Here is a 16,665-nt window from a genome sequence, read left to right as displayed (position 1 = left end):
TTGAGGATCTGAGGACCCATGTCAAATCTTTTCAATCTCCTGAGGGGGAATAGGCATTGTCGTGCCCTCTTCACGACTGTCTTGGTGTGTTTGGACCATGATAGTTTGTTAGTGATGTGGACGCCAAGGAACTTGAAGCTCTCGACCCGCTCCACTACAGCCCCATCGATGTGAATGGGGGCGTGCTCGGCCCCCCTTTTCCTGTAGTCCATGATCAGCTCTTTTGTCTTGCTCACGTTGTTGCCTACCCTTACCACCTGGGTATTCAAATAATATATTCAGTATTCAATCAATATCTTTATTGTCCTAATTGGGAAATGTGTAGTGCAGTCAGGGTTACAACAATATAAACAACATTAAAAACAGTGACAACAATCCAACAAATATACACATAAGATAAATAGTGAGATCGGTTACAGTTCTTAAAATCATCAAATAGGAGCAGTTTAAAGGAGGTAATCAGCAGTTGCTATAGTACATCCATTTTGGACTTATAAATTCATTATATGGACCCATTGATTCTTGAAGAATATAACTTATAAATGCCTCATGATCTTAGTTCAACTGTCGTACCCCATCAGCACCCAAAATATACATTTGTTTTACTCCAATGTTTGTAAACTAAGTAAATGTAAACAAACACTGTATAGCCTCAAAACATGATATCATGGATGATCACTCCTTGCATCCATAGCTCTGTCTATGAATTTGACAGTGGTTACATTTCTCCAGCCCCACCCCTCAACTTTTTACAGAGACAGTAGCGGGGAGAACGCTTTGTTATTGTTTCAACTGCTGATTGCCGCTTTAAGTATTCTAGTATTCAGTATTCAATATTCCATTGTTGTATTCAATTCATATATTTGCTTGTTCTAGTATTCTAGTATTTACTATTCAAGGGGCACTGTTTCATGGTAGAACTGCCCACCCAACCCATCAGTGTGACCCCTGCTGCAGTGGTTGTTGCCCCGCCCTCCTTCTGTTGGCACCATTGAGATGTACTGTATCATAGTTTGGCACGCTCTAGTCTACTCTATGAGTTGGTTCCATCCCCATTCTGAGTCTCCTTCCTCTCACACTGTGTGTGTGTGTGTGTGTGTGTGTGTGAGGAGTATGAGAACAACCAGAGCAACCATGGTTGCGTCTGAAATGGCACCCTATTTCCTATGTAGTGCACTACTTTTGACCGGGTTCTGGTCAAAAGTAGTGCACTATAGGGAACGGGCTGCCATTTCTGACGCACGCCATGTCCTGAGAGCCTTGCAGGCAGTGAAACACTATAGTTTACATTATGCTGTTGATACAACTTAGCCTGTTTACATTCACTATAAATCCCTCTTTTTATAATATCTGTTCCTTTGCCTCACTTTCTCCAACTCTTGTGAGGACAATTTTGTTTTTTTAAATGGTGGAGACAGTGCTTCACATAGACAGTAGGGCCAGATTTGAACCCATGTCGTTGCTGCCTGGTATAGTTTGCTGTAGGCGGCGGCAATAACCACCAGCCCACCCAGGTTTTAATGTGAGGTGGTGTGTCGGAAGATAAGGGTTGAGTCTCCTAAAATTTGCAGAGGAACTCAGGTGGGGCCTATGTAGCTCAGTTGGTAGAGCATGGCGCTTGCAACATCAGAATAGTGAGTTCAGTACCAGAAGTGCATAAAGATGGTGGCCTCCATGTACTTACCACAAATGCCTTGTTTACCAAGTTCGCCGTATTGTACATTGCTCTCTGTTACTCTTTTTTTGTATTGTCATTAGCACAGTATACATGATCCTAATCCTAATCCCAGTTCTAGCTCCAAGACACAGGCAATTTGAAAAACCGAAAAAGTAGATAGTGCTGATTTATTGGGGCATTGAACATGTCATAGTTTAAAAACTCCATGGATAGTGGTAAAATCGCCCCCTGTGGTTACTGTTGTAACCTCTGACAACATTTTCAGCCCAATTCTCCATTCAACCACTGGTGAAATCCCTTCACAATGATCTCAAACTGTGTTTTTTAATACACAGTGAAATTAAACAGACTACCCCTTGCTAATCAGGGAACTCTTCGGTATGTTGTGGTGGACTCTAATTACAATTGCTTCACAGGAACCTGGTAAAAGTATGTTTGTAGCTAGTGTAGCTAGCCACTAAATGGCTCTGAATTCACTGTCAGAAAGCAGTCAAAGCTATAACCACTTTTGGAGCTAACTAGTGCTCTCAAATCGTATCCTGATGTCGATAGCAGATGGGAGTTGTATTCATAACATTGCTAACTTAGCTAGCTAACATACATTTTGAGAAAACAAGTTATATTAACAGTCTAGCTAGCAAGCATTTAAAAAACGTTTGGTGGTCAATGAGACTGATAGAGATAGCTAGCTAACCAGCTGAGCTAGCTAACAATATAAAAAAAGTATACATTTTACTCCAACAGCCTCTGCATTTCAGGAACCACAGTAGCAAGTACTTCTGGTGCACTGTTAAATTATTTAAACATAAAAAAAAGAAAACTTAGTTTTTGCCATAGCCCTCACTGGCTTTCATGCGATTTAAACATGACCTTGTCAGAGGTGTCGGACTCGACGATAGTTGGTATACATTGGAGCGCTGCGATTGGTTGCCCAAAATTATTGGGCGGGGCTTAGCGAAGGGTCAATTCTGAAATCTTTATGCACCTTCGGCGTTGACCTTTCGCTAAGCCCCACCCATCATTTTGGGAAACCAATCGCAGTGCTCCAATGGATAGCAACTGTCGTCGAGTCTGACACCTTGGACAAGCTTTGTTTCAAACACATGAATGCCAGTGAGGGCTGCTAACTCTTGAAATTCTACACATTTTGCCATGAGGCTGAGAGAAAATGTTGCTGTGTTATAGCTAATCTCTTGCTATTCTACACATTTTGCCATGAGGCTGAGAGAAAATGTAGCATTTTTAAAGGTAATTAAAGCTCAAATATAGGTTATTTGACTGTGATAAAGGCATTGGATTATGAGCTGTCTTATTTGCTAAATGAACAAATGAAATAGGCAGTGGCATGGTGCATATAGCCATAGAAGCACAGTAACATATGCCTCAATGCAGTCATATTCATGGCTTTCAGTTTTTTTTTTTGGCAACCATCCCGTGAGAGTGAATGTCATTCCAGTTAATCTGTTCTGTGATATTTCACCAAATCTCACTAACCCAGTGCACTTCTTGCTAATCTATCTGATGATATTCGCATGTTTAGGTAAAAATACAAATAATGTCCCGTTTGGAACAGTGACAAGTAAAGAGCATAAAAAAATATCTGATAGTAAAATAAAGTGATTGGGTGGGCCTGGCTCCTCAGTGCCTATGCCCCTGCAACATACCCAAGAGTTTCCTGATTAGCAAGGGGTAGTCTGTGTTTAATTTCATTGTGTATTGGAAAAACACAGTTTGAGATTATTGTGAGGGAATTTCACTAGTGGTTGAATAGGGAATTGGGCTTCCCTAGAAAATGTCCAAGGTTGCAACAGTAACCAAGGGGGGTGGGGCTTAGCAAAGGGTCACCCGGGACCACCCATACATTAAATGTATGCATGCATAACTGTAATTCACCTTGGATAAAAGCATCTGCTAAACTGTGTACACTGTGTACACTGTGTTCGGTGGTAGAACCAGACTGAATAAAGCATGATAGGGAGGTGGCTGACCAGCTCAGCACATTTTACATTTAAGTCATTTAGCAGACGCTCTTATCCAGAGCGACTTACAGTTAGTGAATGCATACATTTTTCATACTGGCCCCCCGTGGGAAACGAACCCACAACCCTGGCATTGCAAGCACCATGCTCTACAACTGAGCTACATAGGCACCACCTCAGCATGCTGTGGCTGCAGCTTACTCAGCAGACATACTGAAGTCTGGTCCCTGTCCCTGTTACGGACATACTTCAGTGCATGGGCTGCCTCCCAAATGGCACCCAATTCCCTTTATAGTGCACTACTTTTGACCAGAGCCTTATGTGGTGCCATTTGGGGCACATGAACTCTGTTACAAATTCAATTTTAAAAAGACTGTTACAAACTTGAACACACAGCCCCTGCTAAAACTATACACCACCTCACATCCAGTACATACAGTATTTCCCTTGATGTGGCAGTAATTGTGAATAGTTTCAAGTACTCTGAAAAATATTGATAAACTCTATTCTTCCTTGTGTAGGAATATGGCGCTAAAAGAATTGAGGGATATCTGAATTATCTTAACCTGTCAAAAGTGAATCCCTGCTCTGCAGTTTGTCTCCTCAGATTTAGGACAATGTACAATAAAGAGCAACTGCCCCTAAAAAACTACTTCTCATTTAGAAAACGGCCTATGTGGCATCGATATGAGTCTGAAACATTTATTCTACTGTCGAAATTGACTACAAAGTGTAAATTTGATCGGTTTTGGTCATAAAGTCAGTCTCGTCCAAAACGTCCATAAAAGAAAGTGAATGTTTCAGGGATACAGAATTTTCAACCTACCGTTTCCCCTGAAAAACGGATGTTGGGGCTCCAACATGCTACGTTAGCTTAATAAAATTAGCCACTCTTCTGCCCTCTGGTTATTCTCAAGCATGCTTCTCTTCCTCACGCTCTTGCGAACAGGGGAATGCAGTGATACATCTCACTCATAATATCAGAGAACCGGGGTTACGCAAGTAACCTTGAGTTCTCTTTCAGATTCTCGTTTCGATGTATCACATGTGGGGATATGGCCAACTCCCGTATCGTAAGAAACATGCTCTCTGAAGCCAGGGAAGTCCCAACATCAGCAACCCTCAGCGGTCCCGAAACTAAGGGAGTACACACCAAGAAGGTACAGAAACAGCCCATCGGGAAAAACCTTATAACAAAGTGAGGGAAAGCCCAATACATCTCAGTATAATGAGACATGTCCCAAAAACAGTGCCCAAGAGGTCAACTCCTCTGTAGGAGACGACCCTTCCCTTGCCATTATAAATCAATATAATGGTCCCCATAATCAGGCAGGATATATTTGAAAAGGCTTCTGAGGGTGGTTGCCCAATAAGCGAAGAGCATGACAGAGCCCTAGCTCTCTTACAATCCAAGTAGATGCGAATCGCACGTACTGGACAACAATTAGAATGCCCTTCTAGGGAAGGCGATATGCGAAAAGCCATAGGCTCCAAGGTGCGACAATGGGTAAAAGTCATCCCGGGCCAAAGATGGGGTTAGGTACATTAACCTGAAAAACCCTTGGGCAGACTGTGGGTGCGAACAGTGGCTGGTAGAGCACCGTCCACCCATATGCTTAGGGCAGTAGTAAAGCGAAAGAAGGAGGAATATGACATCTCCACGCTTTTCAGCGGCTAATAGCTGCTGTGAAAGGATTGTAAGCACAATAGTCACATCCCAGGATGAGCTAAAAACTTAGAGACTGGGTGTAAGTCACGTGCCCCCCTTAGAGACTGCACCACAGTTATGGATAAACTGTATCACTGTCGGGGCCTTGGCAGCCCCAGAAAGTGGCAAAAGGACCTTAACAACATTAACCTTCTCTCCGTCCAATAGGTCCTGAAAGTGGAAAACCAAGTGTAGGGAGGAACAATCTGTATAGCCACACCACATCTCCACGTCAAAAATGCACCAACTGTAAAAACAGTGTGCGTAAGCAGCTGGCACTCTTTTCCAAGAGTCACAGGCCTGTCTTTTCTTTTATTTTCAATTTTTTCTCTCACCGCCTATGTCCCAAATGCTAAAGCATCCAGGTGAGGATGGAGAATTGCTTTTTTACTCCAGGATATAAGCCCTGCATGACAATAGCTGCCAGGACTGGTCGTAAGCAGGGTTGTAGCTGCCGACCGGGAAATCACTGGTCATCGAGGGTTCGAAGAGGAGCAGGGAAAGCATACGGCATCACCCACTTCTCCTGGGTGTGTCAGCTCTTCCATCCCAAACGGTGTGGTCACCGTGTTATGGGATGGGGTCTCCGCTATTGGATCATCGCTTCTACCAGGCTGCAGTAAGTAAATCTGGAAAAATACGGGAAGCGGGCTTTCTCGGGACAGAGCAGCCAGTGCCATGATGTAAGATGTCAGGCAATATAGCTGAAGGACAGTTACATAACTGGTATGTCTTGGAGGACATGGAGCAGGGGGCACCAATATGTCGTGACGTGACTTATATTAATATGGTGACTGTTATTTATCGAATCAACTAACTATGTTTAATTGTCACTCGATTAAATTAATCATGTAACAATTAACTCATTAGGAATTTGGGGCACCACGGAATAAGTTGTTTAACGAGTTACCATCTCCCGAATTAAACTCTTAGAAGATATAACATATATATCAATAACAGTCACTTATTAAATAATTACCTCTTATCAGTCTCATTCTGAACGTCGCATAATCCTTGAACCTGCAAGAACCCTAACCTTATTGATGAATCGGCAATACACAAATTAGCATAATTATTTATTTACTAACTAACTAAATCATTACACACACACACACACATAGGTTATTGATTACTAACGTAATACAATGAAAACAGGTCCCTATTGGACTGCCCTAACAATAGCATGAATGCTTGGGTAGAAGGAGGGTTGGCTGATTCAGAGGGGGGAAAGGAGGAGACAAAGGAATTCACCTATCGGACACTTGTAAACTACGCTCACGGAAATACAAATGTTTAGCATGCGCTCATTCGGATTAAAAATGCAACATGTATTTACGTGTAGCTGTCCTCGATAGTTGAGTTGATGATGTTGGAATTTGGTTTTCCCACCAGTGATCCTAATGTCCTTGGTAGAGTTTCTGGTCGTAGTGGTGGTTAGAATGGATACTTCAGCATACCCTGTAGTTTGTAGAGTTCATCTGTTAGAATAGAACTTCAGATGTACCAACGGTTGTCTGAGAGGTATTGTCCTTCCCAACTCGTGTCTTTAGTGAAAGTTCTCTAGACGACTATACATGCCAGCTGCAGACTGGTAATGCTAAGGTCTAGTGTGTTGTCTTCTTCTTCACCTCGTGTAGAGGTTGAGAGTTTCAGAGTTTCACCATTTTGCCATATTCAGCTCGCACTGCATGTCGGCTGGTCTGTAGAGTTTAACCATTTTGTAACGTTTAGCTCATGCTTCACGTCTGCTGGTCTGTAGCGTGTCAACCATTTTAAGCTGTGGGGCTTCCTGGTCTAACCCTTTTAAGCCGTGTAGCTTCAGCTTCACGCTTCCTGGTCTGGTAGAAATTCAACCATTTGCAACATCCGGTTTATACCGTAATCTGCTTGGTCTGAGGTGAATTTCGTCACTAGGGTTTTTATACTAGAAAAGGGGGCGTTTCATCATGTTTGTGCTCATCTGGGCGTGGCCACTGACTGAGAACAAATCAATATAGAAAACAATAATCTCATCTAGAATGCTAAAATCACATTGTTATCTTCACAAAAGTATTATTATACTTAATCATTCGTTTTATACAACAATTAGATGCAAACCTCATAACTGGGAAGTGTACACCCCCAAAGATACAGTTATGTTGTTCCACCATCTTTAATGACATCACAACAAATTTGACATGATTGTTCTTTGAGTCCCCACTGACCATTTCCCACATTCTTTGAAGTAGGAATATTGTTTCATTATCCACTTTTGGATGTTAGAGTCTTGGCGGGAAGACTTCCTTTGTTCCACAGGGAAATTCCCTCTCCCAATAGTGCATGGCACGGAAAATAAAGTTTCTGTAAGGAAATTACAACCAGTTATAAAACTGCCCCCCAGGAAAGGGGGTGTTCAAACCTTTGCCTAGCTGGCATCTTTGATCCTCATCCCATGAGGGCAAGTCATGACAGCCCTCCTCTGGTGGTTCAATCTTGGTATTATTATGTAAGTTGCAACCCACCATAAAAATGACCACGGGATATCCTGGTTGTGGATCATCGTTGCGGTCCCTCTCTGGAGGTTTACCTTGGTAGGCTTTCTTCCAACGGAGCAGTCCACCACAAGAATGGGCAGCGGGCGTCCGGGTTGGGCATCGCTGTTCCGGACCCGTTGTCTGGTCGTCCAGGCTGGTAGATCTGGGCAGTAATTTAAGCAGATGTTAACAATGCACACACACACTCACGAAATACATAATTACATTTCTTTCCCAAATGAGCGGCGTTGTGGCACTAACTGATGGTTGTATGGGGAACTTGAGCTTTTAACAGACATCAGAATTTTAAATAAATGCATATATACATTCGAAAGTATTCAGACCCCTTGACTTTTCAAAATTTTCTTTCGTTACAGCCTTATTCTAAAATGGATTAAATATTTTTTTCCCCTCATCAATCTAAACACAATACCCCATAATGACAAAGCAAAAACTGGTTTTTAGACTTTTTTGCAAATGTATTAAAAATAAAAAACGGAAATATCACATTTACATAAGTATTCAGACCCTTTACTCAGTACTTTGTTGAAGCATCTTTTGCTGCGATTACAGCCTTGTGTCTTCTTGGGTATGATGCTACAAGCTTGGCACACCTGTATTTGGGGAGTTTCTCACATTCTTCTCTGCAGATCCTCTCAGGCTCTGTCAGGTTGGATGTGGAGCGTCGCTGCACAGCTATTTTCAGGTCTCTCAAGAGATGTTCGATCGGACCAAAGTCCAGGCTCTGGCTGGGCCACTCAAGGACATTCAGAGACTTGTCCCGGAGCCACTCCTGTGTGCTTAGGGTCGTTGTCCTGTTGGAAGGTGAACCTTCGCCCCAGTCTGAGGTCCTGAGCGCTCTGGAGCAGGTTTTCATCAAGGATCGCTCTGTACTTTTCTCTATTCATGTTTCCCTCGATCCTGACTAGTCTCCCAGTCCCTGCCACTGAAAAAACATCCCCACAGCATGATGCTGCCACCACCATGCTTCATCGTAGAGATGGTGCCAGGTTTCCTCCAGACGTGACGCTTGGCATTCAGGCAAAATAGTTCAATCTTGGTTTCATCAGACCAGAGAATCTTGTTTCTCATGGTCTGAGAGTCCTGTAGGTGCCTTTTGGCAAACTCCAAGCGGGCTGTCATGTGCCTTTTACTGAGGAGTGGCTTCCATCTGGCCACTCTACCATAAAGGCCTGATTGCTGAAGTGCTGCAGAGATGGTTGTCCTTCTGGAAGGTTCTCCCATCTCCACAGAGGGACTCTGGAGCTCTGTCAGAGTGACCATCGGGTTTTTGGTCACCTCCCTGACCAAGGCCCTTCTCCCCCGATTGCTCAGTTTGGCCGGGCGGCGAGCTCTAGGAACAGTCTTGGTGGTTCCAAACTTCTTCCATTTACAGTGAGGGAAAAAAGTATTTGATCCCCTGCTGATTTTGTACGTTTGCCCACTGACAAATAAATGATCAGTTTATAATTTTAATGGTAGGTTTATTTGAACAGTGAGAGACAAAATAACAACAACAAAATCCAGAAAAACGCATGTCAGAAATGTTATAAATTGATTTGCATTTTAATGAGGGAAATAAGTATTTGACCCCCTCTCAATCAGAAAGATTTCTGGCTCCCAGGTGTCTTTTATACAGGTAATGAGCTGAGATTAGGAGCACACTCTCAAAGGGAGTGCTCCTAATCTCAGCTTGTTACCTGTATAAAAGACACCTGTCCACAGAAGCAATCAATCAATCAGATTCCAAACTCTCCACCATGGCCGAGACCAAAGAGCTCTCCAAGGATGTCTAGGACAAGATTGTAGACCTACACAAGGCTGGAATGGGCTACAAGACCATCGCCAAGCAGCTTGGTGAGAATGTGACAACAGTTGGTGCGATTATTCGCAAATGGAAGAAACACAAAAGAACTGTCAATCTCCCTCGGCCTGGGGCTCCATGCAAGATCTCACCTCGTGGAGTTGCAATGATCATGAGAACGGTGAGGAATCAGCCCAGAACTACACGGGAGGATCTTGTCAATGATCTCAAGGCAGCTGGGACCATAGTCACCAAGAAAACAATTGGTAACACACTACGCCGTGAAGGACTGAAATCCTGCAGCACCCGCCAGGTCCCCCTGCTGAAGAAAGCACATATACAGGCCCGTCTGAAGTTTGCCAATGAACATCTGAATGATTCATTGGAGAACTGGGTGTAAGTGTTGTGGTCAGATGAGACCAAAATCGAGCTCTTTGGCATCAACTCAATTCACTGTGTTTGGAGGAGGAGGAATGCTGCCTATGACCCCAAGAACACCATCCCCACCGTCAACCATGGAGGTGGAAACATTATGCTTTGGGGGTGTTTTTCTGCTAAGGGGACAGGACAACTTCACCGCATCAAAGGGACGATGGACGGGGCCATGTACCGTCAAATCTTGGGTGAGAACCTCCTTCCCTCAGCCAGGGCATTGAAAATGTGTCGTGGATGGGTATTCCAGCATGACAATGACCTAAAACACACGGCCAAGGCAACAAAGTAGTGGCTCAAGAAGAAGCACATTAAGGTCCTAGAGTGGCCTAGCCAGTCTCCAGACCTTAATCCCATAGAAAATCTGTGGAGGGAGCTGAAGGTTCGAATTGCAAAAAGTTAGGCTCGAAACCTTAATGACTTGGAGAAGATCTGCAAAGAGGAATGGGACAAAATCCCTCCTGAGATGTGTGCAAACCTGGTGGCCAACTCCCTCTGTTTTGCAGAGGGGTCAAATACTTATTTCCCTCATTAAAATGCAAATCAATTTATAACATTTTTTACATGCGTTTTTCTGGATTTTTTTGTTGTTATTCTGTCTCTCACTGTTCAAATAAACCTACCATTAAAATTATAGACTGATCATGTCTTTGTCAGTGGGCAAACGTAAAAAATCAGCAGGGGATCGAATACTTTTTCCCTCACTGTAAGAATGATGAAGGCCACTGTATTCTTGGGGACCTTCAATGCTGCAGAAATGTTTTGGTACCATTTCCCAGATCTGTGCCTTGACACAATCCTGCCTCGGAGCTCTACGGACAATTCCTTCTACCTCATGGCTTGATTTTTGCTCTGACATGCACTGTTAACTGTGGGACCTTTTATAGACAGGTGTTTGCCTTTCCAAATCATGCCCAATCAATTGAATTTAATCAATTGAACACTACAGTAATGTCCGCAAAAACACTACAGTCTGTGGTAACTGGATTGGGCTGGACCCTGTGGTTGAGGCAGATCAGAGACAGGGTGCAGCCATGCTGCGTCAGCAGTGGAAACTGGCCCCCCTACAGGGCTGTCCCTAAGACATCCACATGGACAGGTGTGCCACAGTGAGATGGACAGGTGTGGCGCTGCGGTGTGCCACTGTGGGACATCAATATTGATGTTCCAGAACCACGCAGGGATCTGAGATCAGTCTTTAACAACACACTGACTCATCTGATCCCACGGTGAGCCCTCCCCTGCTGCGTCATGGGGCAGAGTGGTAAGAGGCCTGATGGGATTAAGCACTAGGGAAGGCCAGTCAGTTGCACACACACACACCATACACACACACCAATGTGTAATTGGGGCACTTTTTGAATTTGACCTTCAAAGTATCCTTTGGTGTAATAAGGTCACTGTCAGGGGATCAGCACTGTGTCAACTGATGAGTCGGATGATCATCACTGTGAATATTGTAAATAGTGATGATCAAGCTGTATCTTTGTCATCAGATTCCTATTGATGTTCAATTGTGGCAATAATGCAGCCTGTTCATGTTTCATAAGTTCAGCTCCTACACACTGATTTTGCGTCCCAAATGGCACCCTATTCCCTATATAGTGCATAAGGTAGGTAAAAGGGTGCCATTGGGACACAGCCTGATAGAGGGAATCAGACTGCTACCTGAAACTACTACAGCAGGGGAGTAGTACTAATTTATTGTGTAGCAATGCTGACTGAGAGGACAACTCCTGTATCTGACACACACCATACACCAGAGACAGACTACTGTACATTGGTTTATGATATGACCGACACAATGAGCAGGGATGGCCGTTACTGAATTCTCTCACATGCACCACTAAGCAGACTGGAGTGTAAACTTGTTTTATGACCCTATGACACACATGCCATCCCTATGGTCAGCACAGAATTGCAGTTCTTAGAAGCACATACCAAATAACATTAGTACTGGCTGCAAACCTAACAATGGACAAAGCAATGTCCCCTCGGTCTCTCTCTCTTCACACTATCTTTTTGTCCCACCCCCTCACTGTCATGTGCTGCCTAGCAACTGCCACCATAAATAATATGTCTGTGTGTGTCTGCGGTGTGTGTGTGATAACAAAAAGGATGAATCTCTCTTTCAGTATACTCTTTTGCATTGTCAGCGTGCCAACTAAGATCTTCTCCATTGAATAGGATATTATCTCTAGTCCCTGTATGTATTTCGATTCATTAGGAACCGAAACTCTCTTCTCTCTCCCCACCACAGACAGACAGACTACACAAGGCCTAGCTCAGAAGCCCTATCATGGCGTCCAACAACACAGCAAGCATCGCCCAGGCCAGGAAACTGGTAGAGCAGCTGAAGATGGAGGCCAACATCGACAGGATAAAGGTGAGAAATTAGGCCTACATCACTGGCTAAGAGGATAAAGGACGTAACAGATATAGCGGAAATCTGTAGCGTAGCTTCACTGCCCAAGAGGATACAACATATATAGGAGAAATCGGTAGCATCCTTGCCCAAAAGGATATAGCAACCATACCGATATAGGAGGCATCGGTTGCCCTTTACATTACAGCATGGAAGACAGTGTAACATGGTGATAGTATGGTAACAACAGGTTATAGTTACCAATTTATTAGTCCATGAGGTGATGTAAAAGTACCGACCAATCTATTGTGTGGAATCTAACTCAAACTGTGTGTGTATGTCCCTCTCTTTCATTACAGGTGTCCAAAGCAGCAGCGGACTTAATGTCATACTGCGAAGCCCATGCCAAAGAGGACCCCCTCCTGTCGCCGGTGCCCGCATCCGAAAACCCTTTTAGGGAGAAGAAGTTCTTCTGTGCCATCCTGTAAACAGGATGTGGTTTATTTGGTCTGCTCATCTTGGGACATGAACGAGGACGTTCAATATGTAGACATCTTCTAACAGGGGGGCTCGGTGAAGTACTAGTGCCCCTTTCGCTACAATGGCACCTAAAGAGTGCAATTAAAAACCACAGAGTAACACGTAACCATTTACAGCGGTTAAGGGGTGTGCAGCATGTTTGATGGATCCATCTGTGTAGTCAGATGACAACAGAAGATAAGTATGGTTATCCACCTAAAAACATGATGGACAACCAATCAACCAAGTCTTCAGGTTGTGTTGGTTTTTTTTTTTAATGAAGGAAAAAACAACAACAAAATATTGTGTGGTTCTTTTGGAACTTGAAATCCAAGTGTTATGTTCAATGGTTTGTGGTGGGTTGGGTAGGTTAGGGTAGGTGGGCTGGCTAACTGACCTGCTTACCACGAGATACTACCACCTGTTTATCTGAATGTTTTCATTTTTGATGTTGTTTATTTCATGTTGATTTTGATTCTGAGGTTCATTGGTTTGGCTATATCACTTAGATAACTTTCTATTATTGTATGTGATTACTGAAACGGCTGTTTAAACTTTTTCTTATTTTCTTTTTTTACATCAGAGTTGGTGAAAGCTTTTTTAATTGAACGTTTGAACGTTCAATTCAGTGATATTCTTTACAGACACGTTTCTTTAAACTTCTTCTGAGAATTGTTTTTTCTTCAGTATCGAAATATACAGTTGAAGTCGGAAGTTTACAAACACTTTGGTTGGAGTCATTAAAACTCGTTTTTCAACCACTCCACAAATTTCTTGTTAACAAATTATAGTTTGTGCATGACACAACTAATTTTTCCAACAATTGTTTACAGACAGATTATTTAACTTATAATTCACTGTATCACAATTCCAGTGGGTCAGAAGTTCACATACACTAAGTTGACTTTCAACAGCTTGGAAAATTCCAGAAAATGATGTCATGGCTTTAGAAGCTTCTGATAGGCTAATTGACATCATTTGAGTCAATTGGAGGTGTACCTGTGGATGTATTTCAAGGCCTACCTTCAAACTCAGTGCCTCTTTGCTTGACATCATGGGAAAATCAAAAGAAATCAGCCAAGACCTCAGAAAAAGAATTGTAGACCTCCACAAGTCTGGTTCATCCTTGGGAGCAATTTCCAAATGCCTGAAGGTACCACGTTCATCTGTACAAACAATAGTACGCAAGTATAAACACCATGGGACCACGCAGCCGTCATACCGCTCAGGAAGGAGACACATTCTGTCTCCTAGAGATGAACGTACTTTGGTGCAAAAAGTGCAAATCAATCCCAGAACAAAAGCAAATGACCTTGTGAGGATGCTGGAGGAAACAGATACAAAAGTATATATATCCACAGTAAAACGAGTCTTATATCGACATAACCTGAAAGGCTGTTCAGCAAGGAAGAAGCCACTGCTCCAAAACCGCCATAAAAAAGCCAGACTACGGTTTGCAACTGCACATGGGGACAAAGATCATACTTTTTGGAGAAATGTCCTCTGGTCTGATGAAACCAAAATAGAACTGTTTGGCCATAATGACCATTGTTATGTTTGGAGGGAAAAGGGGTAGGCTTGCAAGCCGAAGAACAGCATCCCAACCGTGAAGCACGGGGGTGGCAGCATCATCCTGTGGGGGTGCTTTGCTGCTGGAGGGACTGGTGCACTTCACAAAATAGATGGCATCATGAGGAAGGAAAATGATGTGGATATATTGAAGCAACATCTCAAGACATTAGTCAGGAAGTTAAAGCTTGTTCGCAAATGGGTCTTCCATATGGACAATGACCCCAAGCATACTTCCAAAGTTGTGGCAAAATGGCTTAAGGACAACAAAGTCAAGGTATTGGAGTGGCCATCACAAAGCCCTGACCTCAATCCTATAGAAAATGTGTGGGCAGAACTGAAAAAGCGTGTGCGAGCAAGGAGGCCTACAAACCTGACTCAGTTACACCAGCTCTGTCAGGAGGAATGGGCCAAAATTCACCCAACTTATTGTGGGAAGCTTGTGGAAGGCTACCCGAAACGTTTGACCCAAGTTAAACAATTTAAAGGCAATGCTACCAAATACTAATTGAGTGTATGTAAACTTCTGACCCACTGGGAATGTGATGAAATAAATAAAAGCTGAATTAAATAATTCTCTCTACTATTATTCTGACATTTCACATTCTTAAAATAAAGTGCTGATCCTAACTGACCTAAGACAGGGAATTTTTACTAGGATTAAATGTCAGGAATTGTGAAAAACTGAGTTTAAATATATTTGGCTAAGTTGTATGTAAACTTCCGACTTCAACTGTAAATCTGGCAATGTGATACAGTATTTGTTTCCTTCAGATACAAGCTCTCTTTTTACTATTTGTATAAAATGCTAGCAAGTAAACTGTGTTGTATTGTGCGTTCTGAATGTTTGTGTTGATATCATTAATAATTGCATGAAATGATCAAAAAACTGTTTTTTATTTTGTTTTAATGTGGAGGTTGTATGAACAAGGCAGCCTCCATCTGGTAGTGCCAACTCTATTAAAATTATAATAATGACTCAACATGGACTCCATAAAACATCTCTGTCATGGGAAAAACTAAAGTGATGTAACTGAGCTGCAAGCCGATGATGAATTTCACAATTGGTCAACATGTTAGGCTTAGAGGTAAAGTTAGTGTTAGATTAAAGTTTAGGGTTAAGAATAGGGTCCGTTTTAGGTTTTGACTAGTCGGGCTGTCAATGGGATGCTGATCAGAAAAGTCCCTTATGTTTAGTCTTTTGGGGTTTGGGTCAGGGTTTGGGTTTTGGGTGGTGGATATGTACAGCACTTTGAACATTTAGCTACTAGTTGAAGTATTAGACAGCGATGACCATTCACGTTCACATGCCCCAGATCATGAGGGTTATTCATAAAACTATATAAAATGTATCAATCACCCTTTCGAGTTGAAAGGAGGAATCCAGTAGATATCCCAGACTGTGCAGAAACTGACATAGGTGATTGATAATTGCTGTAGCATCGTTTTGGTTGAGTACCTGTTTCATTCATCACAAATCAAGAGGTAGTCCTACACATATTATGAGGTACATTCATATTTATAATCTTGGCAATTGTACATATGCCTAAATAAATGAATGAAGTAGCACATAAGAAGTGATTCTTTTTTAGATGCACTGCAGTATTGCAGAAACCTGTTGTGTGTTACAAAATACTCAATCTGCGAACGGTAGAAAAGGAGAATGATGATCGTCTTGGAGTGGGGATGGCTGTCCATAAAATCTCACACAATCGTTCACATATGGCTAGTTCAACCAGTGTAACTAATCAAATCAAATCAAATATTATTGGTCACATACACATATTTAGCAGACGTTATTGCAGATGTTATAACTATTGTGTAACAGAATGGATATGCATTCTCCAGAGTCACACCAGCAACAAATCAGAGCACACAAACAATTAATTCAAACTTACCAATAGCAAATCATACTGATTTACTACCGTAGTTACTCTAATAAGGTGTGACTAGAAAATGCATCTCCACCCTGTTCCACCAGTAGTCACTCCAAAGCTCTGTTTAGGCTGCGTTTAGACAGGCAGACCAATTATGATATTTTTTTCACTCATTGTGCAGCCTAAATGGCACGATACAGACAAACGTGGGAAACTCTTTT

General features: G+C 42.6%; 1 protein-coding gene across 1 annotated transcript in view; it reads left to right on the top strand.

Moving 5' to 3' along the window:
- The window catches only part of LOC311145504 (guanine nucleotide-binding protein G(I)/G(S)/G(O) subunit gamma-2), a 38,311-nt gene extending 22,763 nt beyond the window's left edge, over nucleotides 1–15,548 (top strand). The window contains exons 3-4 of the mRNA XM_084181758.1: nucleotides 12,375–12,500; nucleotides 12,839–15,548. Coding sequence (XP_084037884.1) covers nucleotides 12,414–12,500; nucleotides 12,839–12,967 — 216 coding nt within the window. The 5' untranslated portion in view covers nucleotides 12,375–12,413 and the 3' untranslated portion in view covers nucleotides 12,968–15,548. The remainder of the gene's footprint in view (nucleotides 1–12,374; nucleotides 12,501–12,838) is intronic.
- The last annotated feature ends 1,117 nt before the right edge of the window (nucleotides 15,549–16,665 follow it).

The sequence above is a fragment of the Coregonus lavaretus genome (genome assembly GCF_964263955.1).
Source record: "Coregonus lavaretus genome assembly, chromosome: 18".
Lineage (NCBI taxonomy): Eukaryota > Metazoa > Chordata > Actinopteri > Salmoniformes > Salmonidae > Coregonus > Coregonus lavaretus.
Note: the sequence above shows the minus strand (reverse complement) of the source record. Positions and strands in the feature narration are given on the sequence as shown.